At 39.9% G+C, this 16,698-nt stretch overlaps 1 protein-coding gene across 7 annotated transcripts in view; it reads right to left on the bottom strand.

The window, feature by feature from the left end:
• The window catches only part of LOC148648748 (partitioning defective 3 homolog B-like), a 319,671-nt gene that overhangs the window by 280,796 nt on the left and 22,177 nt on the right, over positions 1–16,698 (bottom strand). For all 7 annotated transcript variants that reach the window (XM_088606610.1, XM_088606611.1, XM_088606608.1 and 4 more), the window contains exon 2: positions 12,544–12,645. In XM_088606610.1, coding sequence (XP_088462736.1) covers positions 12,544–12,645 — 102 coding nt within the window. The remainder of the gene's footprint in view (positions 1–12,543; positions 12,646–16,698) is intronic.

Here is a 16,698-nt window from a genome sequence, read left to right as displayed (position 1 = left end):
GACGACGTTAATAGACTAATTTGTATTAATGTTAATTAACACAGATATTGCATTATTTATGGGCTATACTTGAGAAGGATCACAGGAATCTAACTTTCAGAAAAGAAAAAAAAAACGTTTCAAATGAACAGCTGCGGTATCCATACTGTCATTTATACATTATAAACATAATTGTACCATGATTGCTGAAATGGTTCATAATTAACGGGCAAATTAGGAGCCGCGAAAAGCCAAGCTATGCAGGGCGCATTTTGAATAAATTTCCCATGAAATTAGATTTTTGAAATGTAGATGTCCTTCCGTGTCAAAAGCTAAATTTGGGCCCCACGGCTCCAAAAGACTCTTCAAATTCGAAATGATAGGAAAAGTCAAGTTTTTGCGACAGGTTTTATTAATTTTTCTTCCGCAAAGCTGCCTAAACTCATTCTGCATAGCAGGAGGCTAAAAGCCCTCGACTGCAATGACAGTAATCCGAGAATGGAAGTGGAAATTTAGCAGCAAAACGTTTTTTTTTCCCCCAGCAAATTCCCAGTTGAACATTCTGAAAGCTATTTGAACTAGTGTGTGGCAAATCGATTAGCAATAAAGTAAATACATTTGCCTAACTTAGCTGCTACGTTGTGGCTTAAAACGCTTAAAATGAAAAAGAGGTTGAAGTATGGTTGTGAACAGAAGATGTGTACCAAACTTACACACACAAAAAAAACATTTGTCCTATTCAATTCAGCCAACAACAATTACTAATGTTTCAAGCAATCGCACCTTGAGTACAGTAAATGCTGGGTGAGTTTAGACAAATACTGGCAGGAGCAGGTCTTAATGAGTTCTTATAAAACCCACTCCCCTTAATTAATGTGTGCTTTCAATTCATTTAAGTGCTTCGAAGGTCTTGTAGACTAAACTGCAATTCAGAACTGAATTATTCCACTTGATGTTTATTATTCTTCTATTTTTTATTTATTTTGTACTCCCGCTATTCAAGAAAAAGTGAAGTACTTTCCATGCCAAGTATTAAGGCTTGAACCTTTTCCAAACAGTTTAGGAGACGCTCCAGTGCAGCAGTGAGTACAGTAATTCCCATATTGACAGACATAGAAAAGGATTCCAGTCCAAGAGGGAACCGCCAAACGGTATTTATGCTAAAATGCAATCCATGATTGAAAAGATAGCTTTGATTAATAATTCACTTTGTCATCGACTGCTTTTTCTAAAGAGAATGATGGGGGGGGGGGGGGGGATGGCAGGAAATTACTGAGAAACTCTGTGTCTGTGAGGAGATGGAGGTTACAGCACTCTGCAAGGCCTGGGAGCACGAGGAAGAAAGCAGGTTCTCAGAGTCTAGGATTCTTTTTAAGATGCTCCGTCTGGGCACCACTCACCGGTCAATGACCGTTCTTCATCAACGTGGAGCCGAAGGCTATATTTTTTTTTAAGCAGACATCTGTGTAAAGCCTGTCATCTCTTCAAGGACATTCACATGATGCAGGGCACTTTTGCGCCCTGATCTATAAATAAAAGTGTGGGTTTTCCCATTTCCACCTCATCCATATTTTTGTCTTAAACATCTATCACAGATCTGAAGCCATATTTCTTCCTCCATTTTTTCCCCCCCTATTGGTCGTCATTTGCAGATTGTGGCTGATGTACATTATGCTGAAGACCTTGGGAAGAGGAACACAATGAGCTTTCCCGCTGACAGGACTCCCTCTTTCAATCATGACTACAAATGGACCTTTTCAGCTCAGATTCACTTGTTAAAGCCTCTTTATCACAGAAACCTCAACTGCGAGGGTCCTGCTGTGTTATTTTTTTTTTCCTCTTTTAACTTCAAATCAACTGTTTTAAGCCACGGAGACTATAACCAACTCAAAAGCTAGGGCGCTGGCGATCAGCGGGTGTCCTCAGATCTGCTCACGTCTTGTTCATTCAGCTTGCGGGATCATCTGGCTTCCTTTCTCAGAAGCCTGCTTAAAATAATATTGTAATTAGCCGGATAATTTGGGCAGATATACTACTGATTGTTGATATAGGATACCTAGAGAAGCCGCAGGTATACTGTACTACTGATTGTTGATAAGATACCTACAGAAGCTGCAGGTTCTGTATACTACTGATTGTTGATATAAGATACCTATAGAAGCTGCAGGTATACTTTACTACTAATTGTTGATATAAGATACCTATAGAAGCTGCAGGTATACTACTGATTTTTGATATAGGATACCTATAGAAGCTGCAGGTATACTGTACTACTAATTGTTGATATAAGATACCTATAGAAGCTGCAGGTATACTACTGATTGTTGATATAGGATACCTATAGAAGCCGCAGGTATACTGTACTACTAATTGTTGATATAAGATACCTATAGAAGCTGCAGGTATACTACTGATTGTTGATATAGGATACCTATAGAAGCCGCAGGTATACTGTACTACTGATTGTTGATATAGGATACCTATAGAAGCTGCAGGTATACTGTACTACTTATTGTTGATATAAGATACCTATAGAAGCTGCAGGTATACTACTGATTGTTGATATAGGATACCTATAGAAGCCGCAGGTATACTGTACTACTGATTGTTGATATAGGATACCTATAGAAGCTGCAGGTATACTGTACTACTTATTGTTGATATAAGATACCTATAGAAGCTGCAGGTTCTGTATACTACTGATTTCTGACATACTGTAAGATACCTATAGAGGCTGCAGGTATACTGTACTACTGATTGTTGATATAAGATACCTATAGAAGCTGTAGGTTCTGTATACTACTGATTGTTGATATAGGATACCTATAGAAGCTGCAGGTATACTTTACTACTAATTGTTGATATAAGATACCTATAGAAGCTGTAGGTTCTGTATACTACTGATTGTTGATAAAAGATTCCTATAGAAGCTGCAGGTTCTGTATACTACTGATTGTTGATAAAAGATTCCTATAGAAGCTGCAGGTTCTGTATACTACTGATTGTTGATAAAAGATTCCTATAGAAGCTGCAGGTTCTGTATACTACTGATTGTTGATATAAGATACCTACAGAAGCTGCAGGTTCTGTATACTACTGATTGCCGACATACTGTAAGATACCTATAGAAGCTGCAGACTGTCTTCACTTAGTGACCACAACCTCTGGTTCTTTTCCAACTACAGAGCTCACGGGGCAGCCTGGCTGCTCTCCCTCTCAGAACCCACTGACCATCTGCTGAGAGGGTAACTATGGCACAGGACCCCGCTCTGCCAACTGTGCTTGGAGCTCTCGGGGATGGGCAAGGCCCAGTACTGTGCTCCAGCAGAGCTGTGCTAGCACTTGATCACATGCCCTCAGAGTGGGTTTTCACTCAGCTCTGGAAATAAAGCCTTTCAGCCAACTCGGAATTTAACATCAGCCAATTTTAATACCAACATAGCCTGTCTGCTGCTCTTAAGAAACCACTTGATAGGGAAATACTTTATGTTATTTGGGAGGGATAGGGATTATAAAGCAAACTCTCCACACAGGAAAAAAAGACCTGATTGATGATTGAATATGAATAAGGTAAACACCCTTTTTCCAGCGGAGTACATGTGTTAAATGCTGCACGCGCTGAAATTTCAGCAAGATGTAGGGATTTATTGAGTGACGCTGTTTTAAGGAAAGATGCCTGCAGTGCTGAACAAATAACCCAGGTCTGTCGATTTTTATTCACTCTCTTACTTTGCCGAGGAGAGAGAAATACACAGAAACCCGGCTTGAGCCAGATATCTCTGCCACATAAAACATTAAGATGGATATACTAGTCCTATTTAAACATTCAGCTAGGGTACATCTGCGTAAGGTATTCTGAAAAACAATTTGGGGGTCATAAGCACAGAGAGGAAGAAAAGGACCTCGAAGATGTAATAGCTTTTTCACAGGACACTGACTTCAAGACACAAAAAAAATAATAATAATCCACTGTTGCAAGATTAATCTCTTTGAGAAATGATGTTTTGAATAACACAGGAGTTGTAGTGTAAGTTGCTTTTAAAAGTCTGTCCTTGATCTCCACTCTTGGACATCTGTATTTCTCATACTTACTGTTTAATAACAGTAGTCGCCCTTCAGTTAGTAACTAAGACCATTTCTGGCCTGGTACGTTTAATAGCACTATCACAGACACGGTGCTAGATCACTCGAGTAGGAGGATGGCTTCATTTTCTGCGACTGTCCAAGCATGTCTGCATTATCTTCTCTAAATAAAGGATTCCTGTCAAATGGCATTGGAAAAAGCTGTGTTTGGCTGGACTATTTCTTTCTGGTCTGTTGGCACTAAGATCATAGCAACTGGTATTTCTGAGGTACGTCCAGAGCTTTCTCTCATGATTCTAAGGTAAATGAAGGAAAAGAGAAACCTGACAATTTAGACAAGCTAAGATGGCAAAGGACATCAGAATTAGATTCCCATTTCAAAGAAGGTTAAGCCAATCCAGGTTTAATATATTGCTGGCTCTTGCTACCATTTTAAATCAACATGCGGGTACATACTTACTGCACTTGTATTTGCTAAAGTATAGAACAGTCAACAGGTGTATAAAACAAATCTCTGCAGCTTGGAAAACCTCGAATGGCTTGCACAGGACTATGCAATGGGAATTAAAATGCAGTTGGCTCACAGCGATTGGCCTGAATCCAATACAGGCACTGTATTTTTGACAACGGAAAATTCCTTCATAATCAATTCACATCATGGCTTAGGTTACAGATTCGTCTCACCCGAGTCACACAGTATATTCGGTCTGAGGACTGTGATCTCCCTGCAACAGCAAAAAGAAAGGATGAGACTGATTTTGGTATACGAGAGATTAAAACACCCATTCCCAGATTCTCCTGCTCTGGGTCTCTAACACAAAGGGCACGAGCCAGGACAGGTCCAGTCCTCCACAGGGGCACATACCCACACAGAGTGAACTTCGAGACTCCGATGAAACCAGCCAGTCTCACACAGAGGAAAACCTATGCCAATCCTTTGTACATGCAAGTTAGTTTCCAGTGGAGCATGTTTTAATGAGCAAATTTGTTCCGTATGCCCTTATGCAACCCTTTCTTTCATTTACAATGATGTGCATAACAGGCCCATTCAGATTAGTGAATTAAGAACCAAATACTTTATTGAATTATTACCCGTTACAATATATGTGATTTTGTCACATCTGAATTTCATAGCACACTCAGTTTAGGGGCAAGAAGGGCAACATCTAATCAAACACTACTAACCCCTCAGCAGCGAACAAGCAGCAGCACAGAGGGAAACTTGGGTCCCATTTCCTGAAGAGCTCCCTGCACCCAAAAGGAAAAGACTGCCCAGAGTTGGATTTATCTGCGGCAACAAATACCCGATTTCTTGGCACAAAAAACATGAATGCAATACATAAACACTGCGATACTCCCTGGGGTTATTTTGATTGTTCTGGTGTCTCACAACAGGGAAAAATAAAAAGTTCCAAGAACATGACTAATAAGACTCTTTAAAGTTTGAGAAGCTAAGCTCTTTCATCAGGAATACACACTGTTTACCAGGTTGGAAACCCAGGGTTGGCCTTCAGAGAGCTGCAGTTTGAGGCCCGTGGTATATTCTAGCCAAACACTTCTGGGCTCCCTGCAGTCTCCGTGATATTAGATCTGAAATCTAATACTGAGGGTTTATTTCCCAGTTCAGCTCCAGCTGCAACACCATCAGTCTGCTTAATTCTCCAGCACATGCTTCCAAGTGCCTGCTCTTCCCTACACAAAAAAGAGCATGGTTTGAACACAGGGCTACTGTATGCAGAGTTGCGATTTCCACACCTTGAATAATGACAGCAGGCCATGCAGGCGAGACTGCTGTCCAGTCACTGTATTGATTCTCATGAACAACATTTTTTGCTCTTAAAAAGGGATAAAGTGAAGACAAACTGAAGATTATTTAACACTGTACCACAGAGTCCCACAATACCACAGTAGCGTATTCGAGAATACTGTTATTAGGCAGCGGAGCACTTTTAGTAACAGACTGCTCCAGCTACGGTGTTCAAGGGAACGTTTCCGCAGGTCCTTCCTCCCGGCAGCTGTCAGGGTGTATAGCACTGCCCTAGGCTAGGACTGCGAGCCCTTCATCTGCTCATCTATGGACAGCATGTGGCACTATTGTACTTTTTGGACACATTATATACTCTATATACTGTGGTACTTTCAATCTGTATATAACCATGCGTATTTTGCACATATTATATTGTTTTACACTATGAGCATATTGTGCACCACCTAACTCTATATTTTGTATTGCTGTACTTATTTTATTTTTAGTCTATTCCGATGTCTGTTTTTGCTTGTCTTGGGCTGGGCTGCCCAGTCTTATCTATCCATACCCAACCCACTTGGTAGCCGTTAGCTATTCGATCTCAGGGTCTCAGCCAGCGGACTGTGGAAGGGCATCGGGGTGTCAGCTTAAACAACTTGGTGTCGTGTCTTGTGCCCCTTGCATCGGTTGTTCAAGATTCATTTTGCCACTAAATAACATTATGAATACACTTACACTCAAGAGTAGCTCCACTCCAAGTGCCATTTTAAAATCTGATCAAGGAGCAATTTAGGCAATAGTCTGGAGTTTGTGGTCAGGGCTCTGGATTCTAGCCAGAGAGAGGACTGTGGGTCCAAATCCTGAACTAGACACTGCTTCACTCAAACTAGCTCTAGTAAATGCTGGGCTGTAAAAATTGGGTCAGCAGATCATCACTGACTAATGGCCTCCTCTGACTAATATCTGGTTAAATAAAAGACTACACAAAATCTAAACTCATATAAGGAAACTGATTTAATTGCTTAATTGAGCAATTCAGGAAAGGGGTGAAGACAAAAGTTAAGACAACACCCACATAAACATTATTAGAAACAGCCCTTGCTTATTAATCAAGTATTTATAAGAAAGAAATGTTATATTACTGAAACTGAAAGTTCTTTGGTGCCGTAAGTACTTTGGTATGTTGCCTTAATCCAATTACGATTGCCTTAAGGCAATGAATCAACAATTTTAAAGACTGAGCCACAGTTGTGATTAGTATGTTCTTCTCTCAGACTGGCCCTATGTTGGAGTGATAATCAGAGTTTCTGACCACGTTGTCCAGTAAAGCACAATTTCTCAGGGTCAGCCTTGGAGAAGCCCATTGGGTCCATAATTTCAACCAAACCAGTGCTTTGTTGTTAACTTTAAAATTTAACTGGTTGCGCTTTCCCTGCAATCTACTCACATTCTCCTGGGTTTAAACACACATTTGGGAATGACCCACCGCTCTCTCCCCGTGAACTAATTGTTTTTGTTTTTTTCTGAAAGAACTGCTTTGAGAAGTTGATAAAAGCAGGAGCCCGGCATACAAATCCGTCCGCAGGTCCAAGAGGTGGATCCACCGCTGCACAACAGAAAAGGTACAGTGTCTAAAGATTCTGCTTAAGTCCTGAAACCAGTGGTACAGTTTGGATGCTTCCAGATAGCTGCTGTTGGTACAAAAGCTAAATGAATTTAATCACGAAAGGGAACAAAAATGTGCAATTTGGCATTTGTATTGGGAAAACCATCAGCGATCATTGTTTTACCTTGGAACGCAATCTGAAACACAGGCCAGACCACCTGCCCTGCCTCAGACACCGTGGTTCAAAAGGGCTGGAGCCGTTTCATTTGAAAGCAAAACCCTTACTAGCAACGTGACTAAGGAAGATAAGGCAATGGTGGGGGAAACCAACTGAATGGTTTCCTCTTTTTTAATTCAAGTAGAGTAGGAGCTCATATAAAAACTATTTTAAAATCTTACATGTGGTGCTAAATCTAAAATCTGGAGCTCTTTGTGGGGAGGGGGGTGGGGATAGCCACCAATTTCATCAGAGTGAAAGGAGATAAGGAGTAACAAAGATTCCATGACTGTTACCTAGAATAAAGTCAAAATAAAGGATAAACTGACTCATATAAAACACAGGGCACATTCCAACCCATATAAGGAAAAACTCACCCCGTGTTTCACATTACGACCTGCTGAAACAACACACATTCCAGTTGCACACTGCAGTAACCTCTGTAATACAGGTGCTTGACAACTGCTCGAGCCTCAAAAGCACAACACAGTTGTGAGGTAAACCAAGTCAGATAAGTTCAGCAGAGGTAGAGATAAGGTAAAAGTTACTTCCATATCGCTATTAGGCTGTGTGGGAGATGCCGTTATCAGTATTTCCGAGAGTAGAAACGTACCTCTTTTTCAGGAGTATGAGTAGAAAAGGCCAATTGTACTGGTGAAAGAAATATAAAGTATGGGATTGATTTCAGGCCATACCACCTTGCTTCGTTGTTGTTCTGTGCTGAATCGCCAGAGGATTTCATTAACCTTCTGCACACCTGCTGTATCATGTTATTTTATACACAGTCAGGTGTTTCTCTCTCTATTATTTATTGACCTTTAAGGAGAGATCTATCTTTTCACTTCCAAAACACTATCACCTTCACATGCACTTTTCAGATACTGGCTTTACAATCATTTTAGCAGTCCACAACAAGCCCAGACATTTCTATTAACGATTTACTGGAGTGAATAATTAGGCTTAGGTGTCTAGGATCTCTGTCCATTTACATATAGTGAGTGAACTAGCACAGACTTGCGTTCACCTCTCTTCATACACATTCAGCTCAACCAGAATTAAAACTCAAAGAAACTTGAAAATAAAGTGCTCATTTTAACTAACATTTTACCATTAAGCATACTACTCTCTACTGGAGTATCTCAAAAACACCACCATTATTAAATACTGCAGCGTTGTCACGAAAGTATAAGAAAAGCCCTCTTATTTTATAGAAACCACCACAAATGGGTTGATTTAAAATGATCCATAAGCAAGTTATCAGCTTCCATGTAGAAATGGGTGGACCATAAGCCAAGAACAGTGAGCAAGACACATTTAATATTAAACCTAGATGATATAAGCCAAGCTTTCTCTAAAATGATTTTGCATACTTCCAATGTTTTATTATAAAAACACAACTGTCTGACTGTATTACTGATTGTTGCATTTCAGGCCCTAGATATTTTAACCTTTTTCCAGAAACACAAAAGGCTCTTAAGGCAGCAGTAATGAGGAAACATTCTAACAAAACATTAATATAATATTATTTTGCTTATCATGCTTCAGAAGTAAATCATTTTGATTTAGAATGTGGGAAGGCGTCACTGAATGGATTAAAAAGTGATCAGAAATGTAGGTGGTCTCAAGGTCTGTACAATCTTGGAAGAAATTTTACTTTCATCAGTAACCTAATAATGCCCCTAGAGGGCACTAGAGTAAAACTACATTAGTCCCCAAGACCTGCATGTCCCCCTGACAGAATGAACTAAAGATCAATATTTTATTTGTTTCCCCCAAAAAGCACCTTCTCTCAAAAGACAAATGGTTCCCCACAAAAAACTAAATTTACTTTATGCCACTGATGTTTAACAGATATTTTGTTTTTTAAACAAGAATAGTGGCTCTTCCAAAAAAACAACTCCACCTTTGTTACATATCAATGAGGCGGTATGGTCAGTACTGTACAGAAAAAAATATTCTAATAGAATTTTTAAATGCAGCTCAGGCTGATGAAGCGTTTAGTAACATATCTTTTGTGTTCTGAAAAAATGATGAATATTTATTGCTTGAATTTTAGTAGTATGTCTTACGAATATATTATTTGAGGGAGGAAAAAAACACTTTGAGAAACCATCACAAAAGCAATAAAAATCCCTGACTTTCCTTATGAATCTATGCAGTGGTTATTTAGAGGGTTGCTGTCAATTTTTTTGGGGGGGCTAGGCAATGAGATATTGCTTTTGAGCTATTCAAAAATGTATTCTTTAACTAGACAAAAGCAGAGAGAAAAAATGGGACTGACACATGTAATCCAAAAGTCAAAAGGCTTTTAGTCAAAAGAAAACCAAAATGTCTGGGAACCTGCAAAAGCAGAGACATTTTGTTTTTTGACAGCCGGTGATCAGTGCAACACATTTTGCAGACTCACTTTCCTGAGCTTAAATTTTACCTAATGGCTAAAGGCACTTCCCCTGACAGATGGTTACAATAAGAGCGATAATCGGGGGGGGGAAAAATGAAGTCAAGACTGTAAAAAAAAAAAACATATAAGTTCAGCTTCACCACAGCCCAACCACAGCCCACACCCAGTAATTCAAACCGCAGGATAAACATCTAACAGGATATCATACTGTGTAAACTAGGGGATTTCTAAGTAATTCTCATGTAGTCAGGAATTTCACTAAACGTAACGCAAGCTCAAAATGTTCTGCATTAGAAACAGGTTCCGAGACGATTGAGTTTTTTTTCTAATTCGAGAATAAAGAACCCGAGATCTGTTCCCGCTTTCTTTTAGAGATGCATCCCTTTTTCATGTGCCAGGGACTTCACACGTCACTGTCTGAGTGTGGGCAAATAATTGACAACCCAAAATCTAAAGGTTCAGATAGGCAGATGTATTACCACACTTATTAACCTCCTGTCTGGAAGAGTTACCGCCAACGTGTGGAACATCATTACCGCTAACGGTAACAAAAATGAATTAGGTTAGAAAAGGTGAGAGCCAGCGATGATGCTGCTGACAGGCCAGTGCAAAGTTACATGTAGCAAAAGTAGGTGGAAATTACCACAATGCAGGCCTGCGAAAGCAACAATTTCATCCATGACTGTCTAATGACCTTCAGACCCCCGGAGCTGGGCAAACGGGGAGGCTTGATTTCGGACACAAACGCCTTTCAAAATCCAGCCATTTTCTACCTGCTTCACCCAATTCGGGGTCAAGGGGGGAGCCGGAGCCCATCCTGTCAAACAACACCCTTGATCGCGACACCAGTCCATCACAGGGCGCGAACACAGGCACAGTCACACACTCACTTGCCAGCGTGTCTTTGGACTGTGAGAGGAAACCGGAGCACCTGGATGGAACCCACACAAAGGCAGGGAGAACATGCAAACTCCCCGCAGACAGGACCCCGAGAACTGAACCCTGGGGCCCAGCACTGCTAACCACTGCACCCCTGTGCCCGATGCTTCATTAACCATTTTAGGAAATGCAGAAACTGCACACTTTCGAGCACAGAATCAGATAGAGCTGAACATTTAGATTACAAAAAAAAATGTATTTCCTCAAAACACACTAATTCCCCGGTATAAGAACATTTGGCGCCATTGGGCAACATTGGGCAACAGGCATTATGGTTAAGGACGCTGTGAGGCCGCAGCCCTGTTTTAATGATCACAGCGAAAGCTTGTGCTCTCATTTTCATTTTTTTGTGTTTGTTGTGTAGTTGCTGTTCGTTATGGGCCCTAATTCTTTGGCGTAGTAGTCAACAACAGTATGCACATCGTTCTAGCTGATCGCTTGGATAGCGATCTATTACAACAGAATGAAAAATGTAAATATGATATCATTAATTATTTCACAGCTATAGTTGGCTGATTAAAGTAGAACTGGGTTGTCCACAAAGCTTGCAGTAATGGTCTGTGTGGCATTATATGTTTAGAGCGGTTTTTGAGTGAACTTGTCTTCAATTCAGAACGGGGTGGAATTTTCCCTAGAAGAAATAATGGAATTTTTATTTTCATTTTACGATTGCCCCACCTTCCGAACAGATTTTCATGAATGAATTATGTTCAGATACTGGGGTATGAGTGTACTAAACTACCCCCAATGAAATGATGGGGTAGATTTCATCTGATCTGCATCTTTAAAAGTACACAGTTAAACTCTTTAAATCAAATTCTGAATCTTTGCTTACATGAAGTTCAACATACACTGATGCACCTTTCCCTTTGGGTCATTCTCTGTGCAACTGTTCTTTGAATACATAAAGAATACCTCTGTGTCTGTACATTGATTCAAGCCTTATGAGTCTGTGGATACTGTACCAAAATAATTTACATTTGAATAAATCCCAGTTTCAACCATTAAAAAAACATTAAAGAACACATTTCCATCAAATTCTAAAACTCGAAGGCAGGCTAATATGTAAATAAGCCATCTTCAGATGGAAGCTTCATATCTATGCTTACTAATTATACCATATTGATTTTTTTTTTAATTTCAAGAGTAGGCGTAAATATTCATGGTTCAATTCCTACAATAACAAGGATACTTCACTTTTCACCTTAAGAACTGCAATTCCCATGTATACAAAAAAACAAGTTATGCATGTTAATCACATTCCTACAGAAATGCATATTTACATAACAGTAGACCATTTTCAAATGTTATTTAACAAATGTAACTGCAACACAAATTAAGGCGAACAAAGGTTTTCTGTTAAAGAATCAAGTTTTGCATGACTGGGTTTTTTTCTGTTTTTCTGCTGGTTGCATTGCCATTTGGTTTCTGAGCATCAAAATAATAACTAGAGTGTGAGCCACTGCAACATCTCATAACTGGAAATGGACCAGTAGCCCACTGGTATTCATTACAGCATCCTGGACTGTCGGGCTGAAAGCAGGCAGAATCAGCTTCAGAAACAGGCCTACCTTGTCCTTGTCATCCACAAGATCGGCCAGGATATCATCAGGATCCAAAATCCCTCCATCACTGTATTCAAGGTGATGGATCTTCACAAAACAGCTGCCATCCTGTGTGAGAAAAGGCTGTTACTTTAACACCAGGCACAGGTTTTAATCTCGCTTCAATTTAGCAGGTCATAAAAATGTATGGAGCTCGGCTTAACAAAACTAAAAATAAATGCAAATACCCCCAGACCCACTCATTACATTTTTGCAGGAAAGCCATTCCCAGCATTTGGAACCAATCTTCCTTGCATCAGTTAAAGAGACCAATCACCAATGACATTTGGAAAACATGCCAAGATTACACTTTTAAAGCAGGGATTCTTAACTGGTGGGTTTCTGACATTAATGGCATTAGAGGCTATGAAAATAAAAGAAACCCCTGTGTCGTGTAATGGACAAAATATTCTATTATTTATCCATCCATTTTTTATCTGCTTCATCCAATTTAGGGTTGCTGGAGCATATTACAGATAGCAATGGACCCTCAGTGGAATTCATTTTTTGTTATTTAACTTTAAAAGGGCATTTTTTAACTGTTGTCAAGGTGATTCTCCAACCAGCAGGGGTAATAAGTCCCTTTTAAAACATGCATTTCTAAAGGCTTTAGCATCTGAACTGTGATCATGTAAACAGGCAGTTTGTTCATGCGGAAGGCATATGGAATAAATCTGAGCACAATTCAGCCTTCAGGGACAAGAGCATCTTTATATGAAATACTTACTTTGATCCATATCTTACAAGTGCCCATAAACTTCAGAAACAGGTGACCTATAGTGACTACAAAACTAACTGGATTAATGCTCTCCTCTACTGGGTCATGTAATAGACCAGGAGTCTCCAGCCCTGGTCCTGGAAAAAACCCCAGCCCAGTTATTCTTACAGAATCCCTAAATCACCTGTCAATTAATGATTAGGAAGGAACAATTGTTTAAGGAACCAATCAGTTAAGCAAGTAATGTTTTGCAGTGTGATCACCAGTCCTTGTGGGTTAAAGGATATTCTGAGCTTAGTGCTGCATGATCTCTAAATGTCTCAATCAAACCCAGTACCTGTTGTACTGGTCATACCTGAACTGTTCCAGGCCTTTCAAAACTGATGATTTAAAGACTATTAATAAAACCTGATGGACCGAGCTATTCTAGAACCAAGGTTGAAGATTCCCAATTCTGTTTATTCTGCTTGAACTGTTCGGACAACTCGAAAAGCAACCAGCGGTCTTGACAGAAATATAGCTGGGAAAAACTCAAGCTGTGGCTGTAATTATCAAGGTGATTGTGTGCTTTAAATACAAAACTTTGGTATCTAGAGTGAGAGCTGGACTGGTTTTGTCTGGGAAGCATTCAGAAGCCTATCACAGCCTATGGAGGAGCAGTTAATTAACAGCTTTGCCCCCTTAACTGATTTTGTAACTTTAATAGCCACATTTTAAATGGATGCATGAAGGCAGCATGCACAAAGCTAGCCAGGCCCCGAGGAAAAGCAATCCTGAAATCTCTTGGGTGGAGACTCTAAATGCAAAGATTAGCTAATGATCCACAGCACAGCTTCAATCCTGCGTCTGAGAAGTCTGCGGGGTACAGTCACGCAGTTGTACAGTTCTATGATCTGACCACTCCTTTCACTCCAGAACGTTACCATCATTGGACTGGGAAAGCACAGACCAAATGACGTGCCTAATGAGGTGTGGCAAAACAGTATGATAGATTCCTTGTGCAAGACGATAAAGGTTAAATTCCTGGAAAGATTAAAGGAGCTTGATTTTTTTTTTTTTAAATGAGTTTGTTCTCTTTTTTTCAGGTAAACCACATCCTGCAATCTTCCCTAGAAATGCTAACTGGGATCAATATTTCTTTTTCTGCTGTTTTCGTTCTCTGCAACACTGCTTCTCTTCTGAAGGAGCACATTCTGCAGCTCTAGTAGTAGTGAAATTTGTATTCAAAGAACAACCGCTGAACAACCGCAGCAGAACAAAACGTTCTGTTTTCTGTCAATTAAAACCCACAAAACAGACTTGCCCAAAAAGCGAAAAGTCATAATTAAATAAAAAGGTCTTTTACGTCTGTGATCTTTCAACACCACTAGCCTCTGTGATCACCTGGGTGTTTTTAATGGTCGTTGCATTCTGTGGGAGGGGTAAGTGAATTCTTGGATCTCTTCTTCCTAGTGGCTATAAAAGTAAGAATTCACAAAAATGTCATTTTCTAACAGCCCCCCATGTTGTGTGAAGAGAACAAGAGGCAAAGTATTAACAACTATAGTTATGCAGATACATAATCTGGCTTCAAGAAAGTAATTAAACAAAGAAAACACACTGACAGTCTTCAAAAACAACTGTGTTCCTTTCCAAACATAAACGAAACAAATCCCATCTCTCAATACTGCAGTGGTCAAGTATTATTCCACTAGTCTGCTACAGTACATCTGGAATTAATAGATAAAAAGGAAGAATACATCTTGGCACGTTGAATCCAATAAACAATATGAAAAAAAATCTTTGGGAACAATCCCAAAAGCCTACAGGGTAACATGGGTAGGTTTATGGAATGTTATTTTGGTAGTTAACCAAATTATTACCTCAAGAATAACCCGGGGTTATGCAGTCTTGTTCAAAACCAGTCATTCTCATCAGCAGACACTGAAGCAGCTTGTCAAAATGCTTGGGTGGTTTTGGAACTAACAGTACTGTTGCGACCTTCTGTTTTCAGTTGCATAAATTTGCAATGAGTATGTTCCTGCGCCTTTTAAATGATTAAGCCAACTGAAAACTGACAGTTCCTTTCCGTTTTGTCCCCATTATTTTGAACCTTTGTCTAGCACAAATGTTTATAAATACACATATTTATAAATATACAGTATAAATAGTGCTGTGCAAATGTATTCTGACCTATGTACAGTATTCACACTTCAAAGCTTATAGTCATCACGCTAGTAATTTAGCAATTAAGTAGTTCAGGTGGGTAGCTGCGTCAGCATGCGTAGGCTGCAAAGGAACAAGTAAGAGGTTTATTCTATGCTGAAAAAAAGAAGAAAGAAAACACAATGTTTCGGCCATGGAGCCGTGTAGTAGGTTGTGTATATAACTAATATTAATTTAGCAGTTAATATTAGTTAGATACACAATCTACTACACATTCAAAGTGAAAAGTAAAGAAGTAACCAAAATGAAGGAAATAAATCGATAAGTTATAAGTGCATAAGTATACACACTTTTTTCTTTGCAAACCTAAATTAAATGTACTGTAGGTGCACGAAATTACCTAAGTCATGAGTGGCCTCTGTTTGCAATAGTAGTGGTTCTCCTGATTTTAGCATAAAACCCATCTCTGGCCACATAGTGAGTTCCAAGCAAAAAAAATAAGGAGCTTTAAAAGGATGTTAGGAATAATGTCATTGAAAAGCACACATCAGGGGATTGATGAAAACTGATGAAAATCCCCCTTCATTCACTCATCAAGAAATGAAAGGTGCACTGTACCACCTAGATCAACCCTCCCATCCAAACGTAGCAGCTGGGCAAGGACGAAACTGAAGAGTGATGCCATTGTGAGACCAACAACAGCTTTCACAGAGCTATAGAATCCAATGGCAGAGACAGGTTCTCCATTCTGCCATACCAGCAAGCTTTGTGCAGTGTTGGCTGATGAACACTTTCTCTCATCTCATATCCTTCATGACGTTTGCAACAAAGCACCTGAGCGAAATCTACACACACAAATCTAGAACAAAGTTGAGGAGGTCACTGGGGTCCAAACTGGAACGGCTTGTGTTGAGGTGGCACCAAATGAAACGGTCTGCAAGAAAGTCATCTCCCAGTCAGCGCTATCCCTACAGTCAAGCACGGTGGTGGCAGCAATACGCAGCCGGGACTGGGGCAGCTTGTTAGAACTGAGCAATACAGCATTGCACAGAAAAGACAACAGGAAAACCTGCTTTACGTTTGTTTTCCCAAGAGGAAAACGATTCAAAGCTAAAATGGAGTGGCTTAAGAACAGGACCGTGCAGGGCCCTGTGTGGCACAGTCAACGGACTGAACCCCATCCATCGAGTACCTGAGGAAACTCTTGAAAACCACTACAATGTAAGTGATACCCAAGAGTTTGAGCAATTAAAAGACGG

Source organism: Lepisosteus platostomus, chromosome 14, assembly GCF_059453375.1.
Source record: "Lepisosteus platostomus isolate fLepPlt1 chromosome 14, fLepPlt1.hap1, whole genome shotgun sequence".
In the NCBI taxonomy this organism is placed as follows: domain Eukaryota; kingdom Metazoa; phylum Chordata; class Actinopteri; order Semionotiformes; family Lepisosteidae; genus Lepisosteus; species Lepisosteus platostomus.
This window is presented reverse-complemented; position numbering and strand designations above follow the sequence as displayed.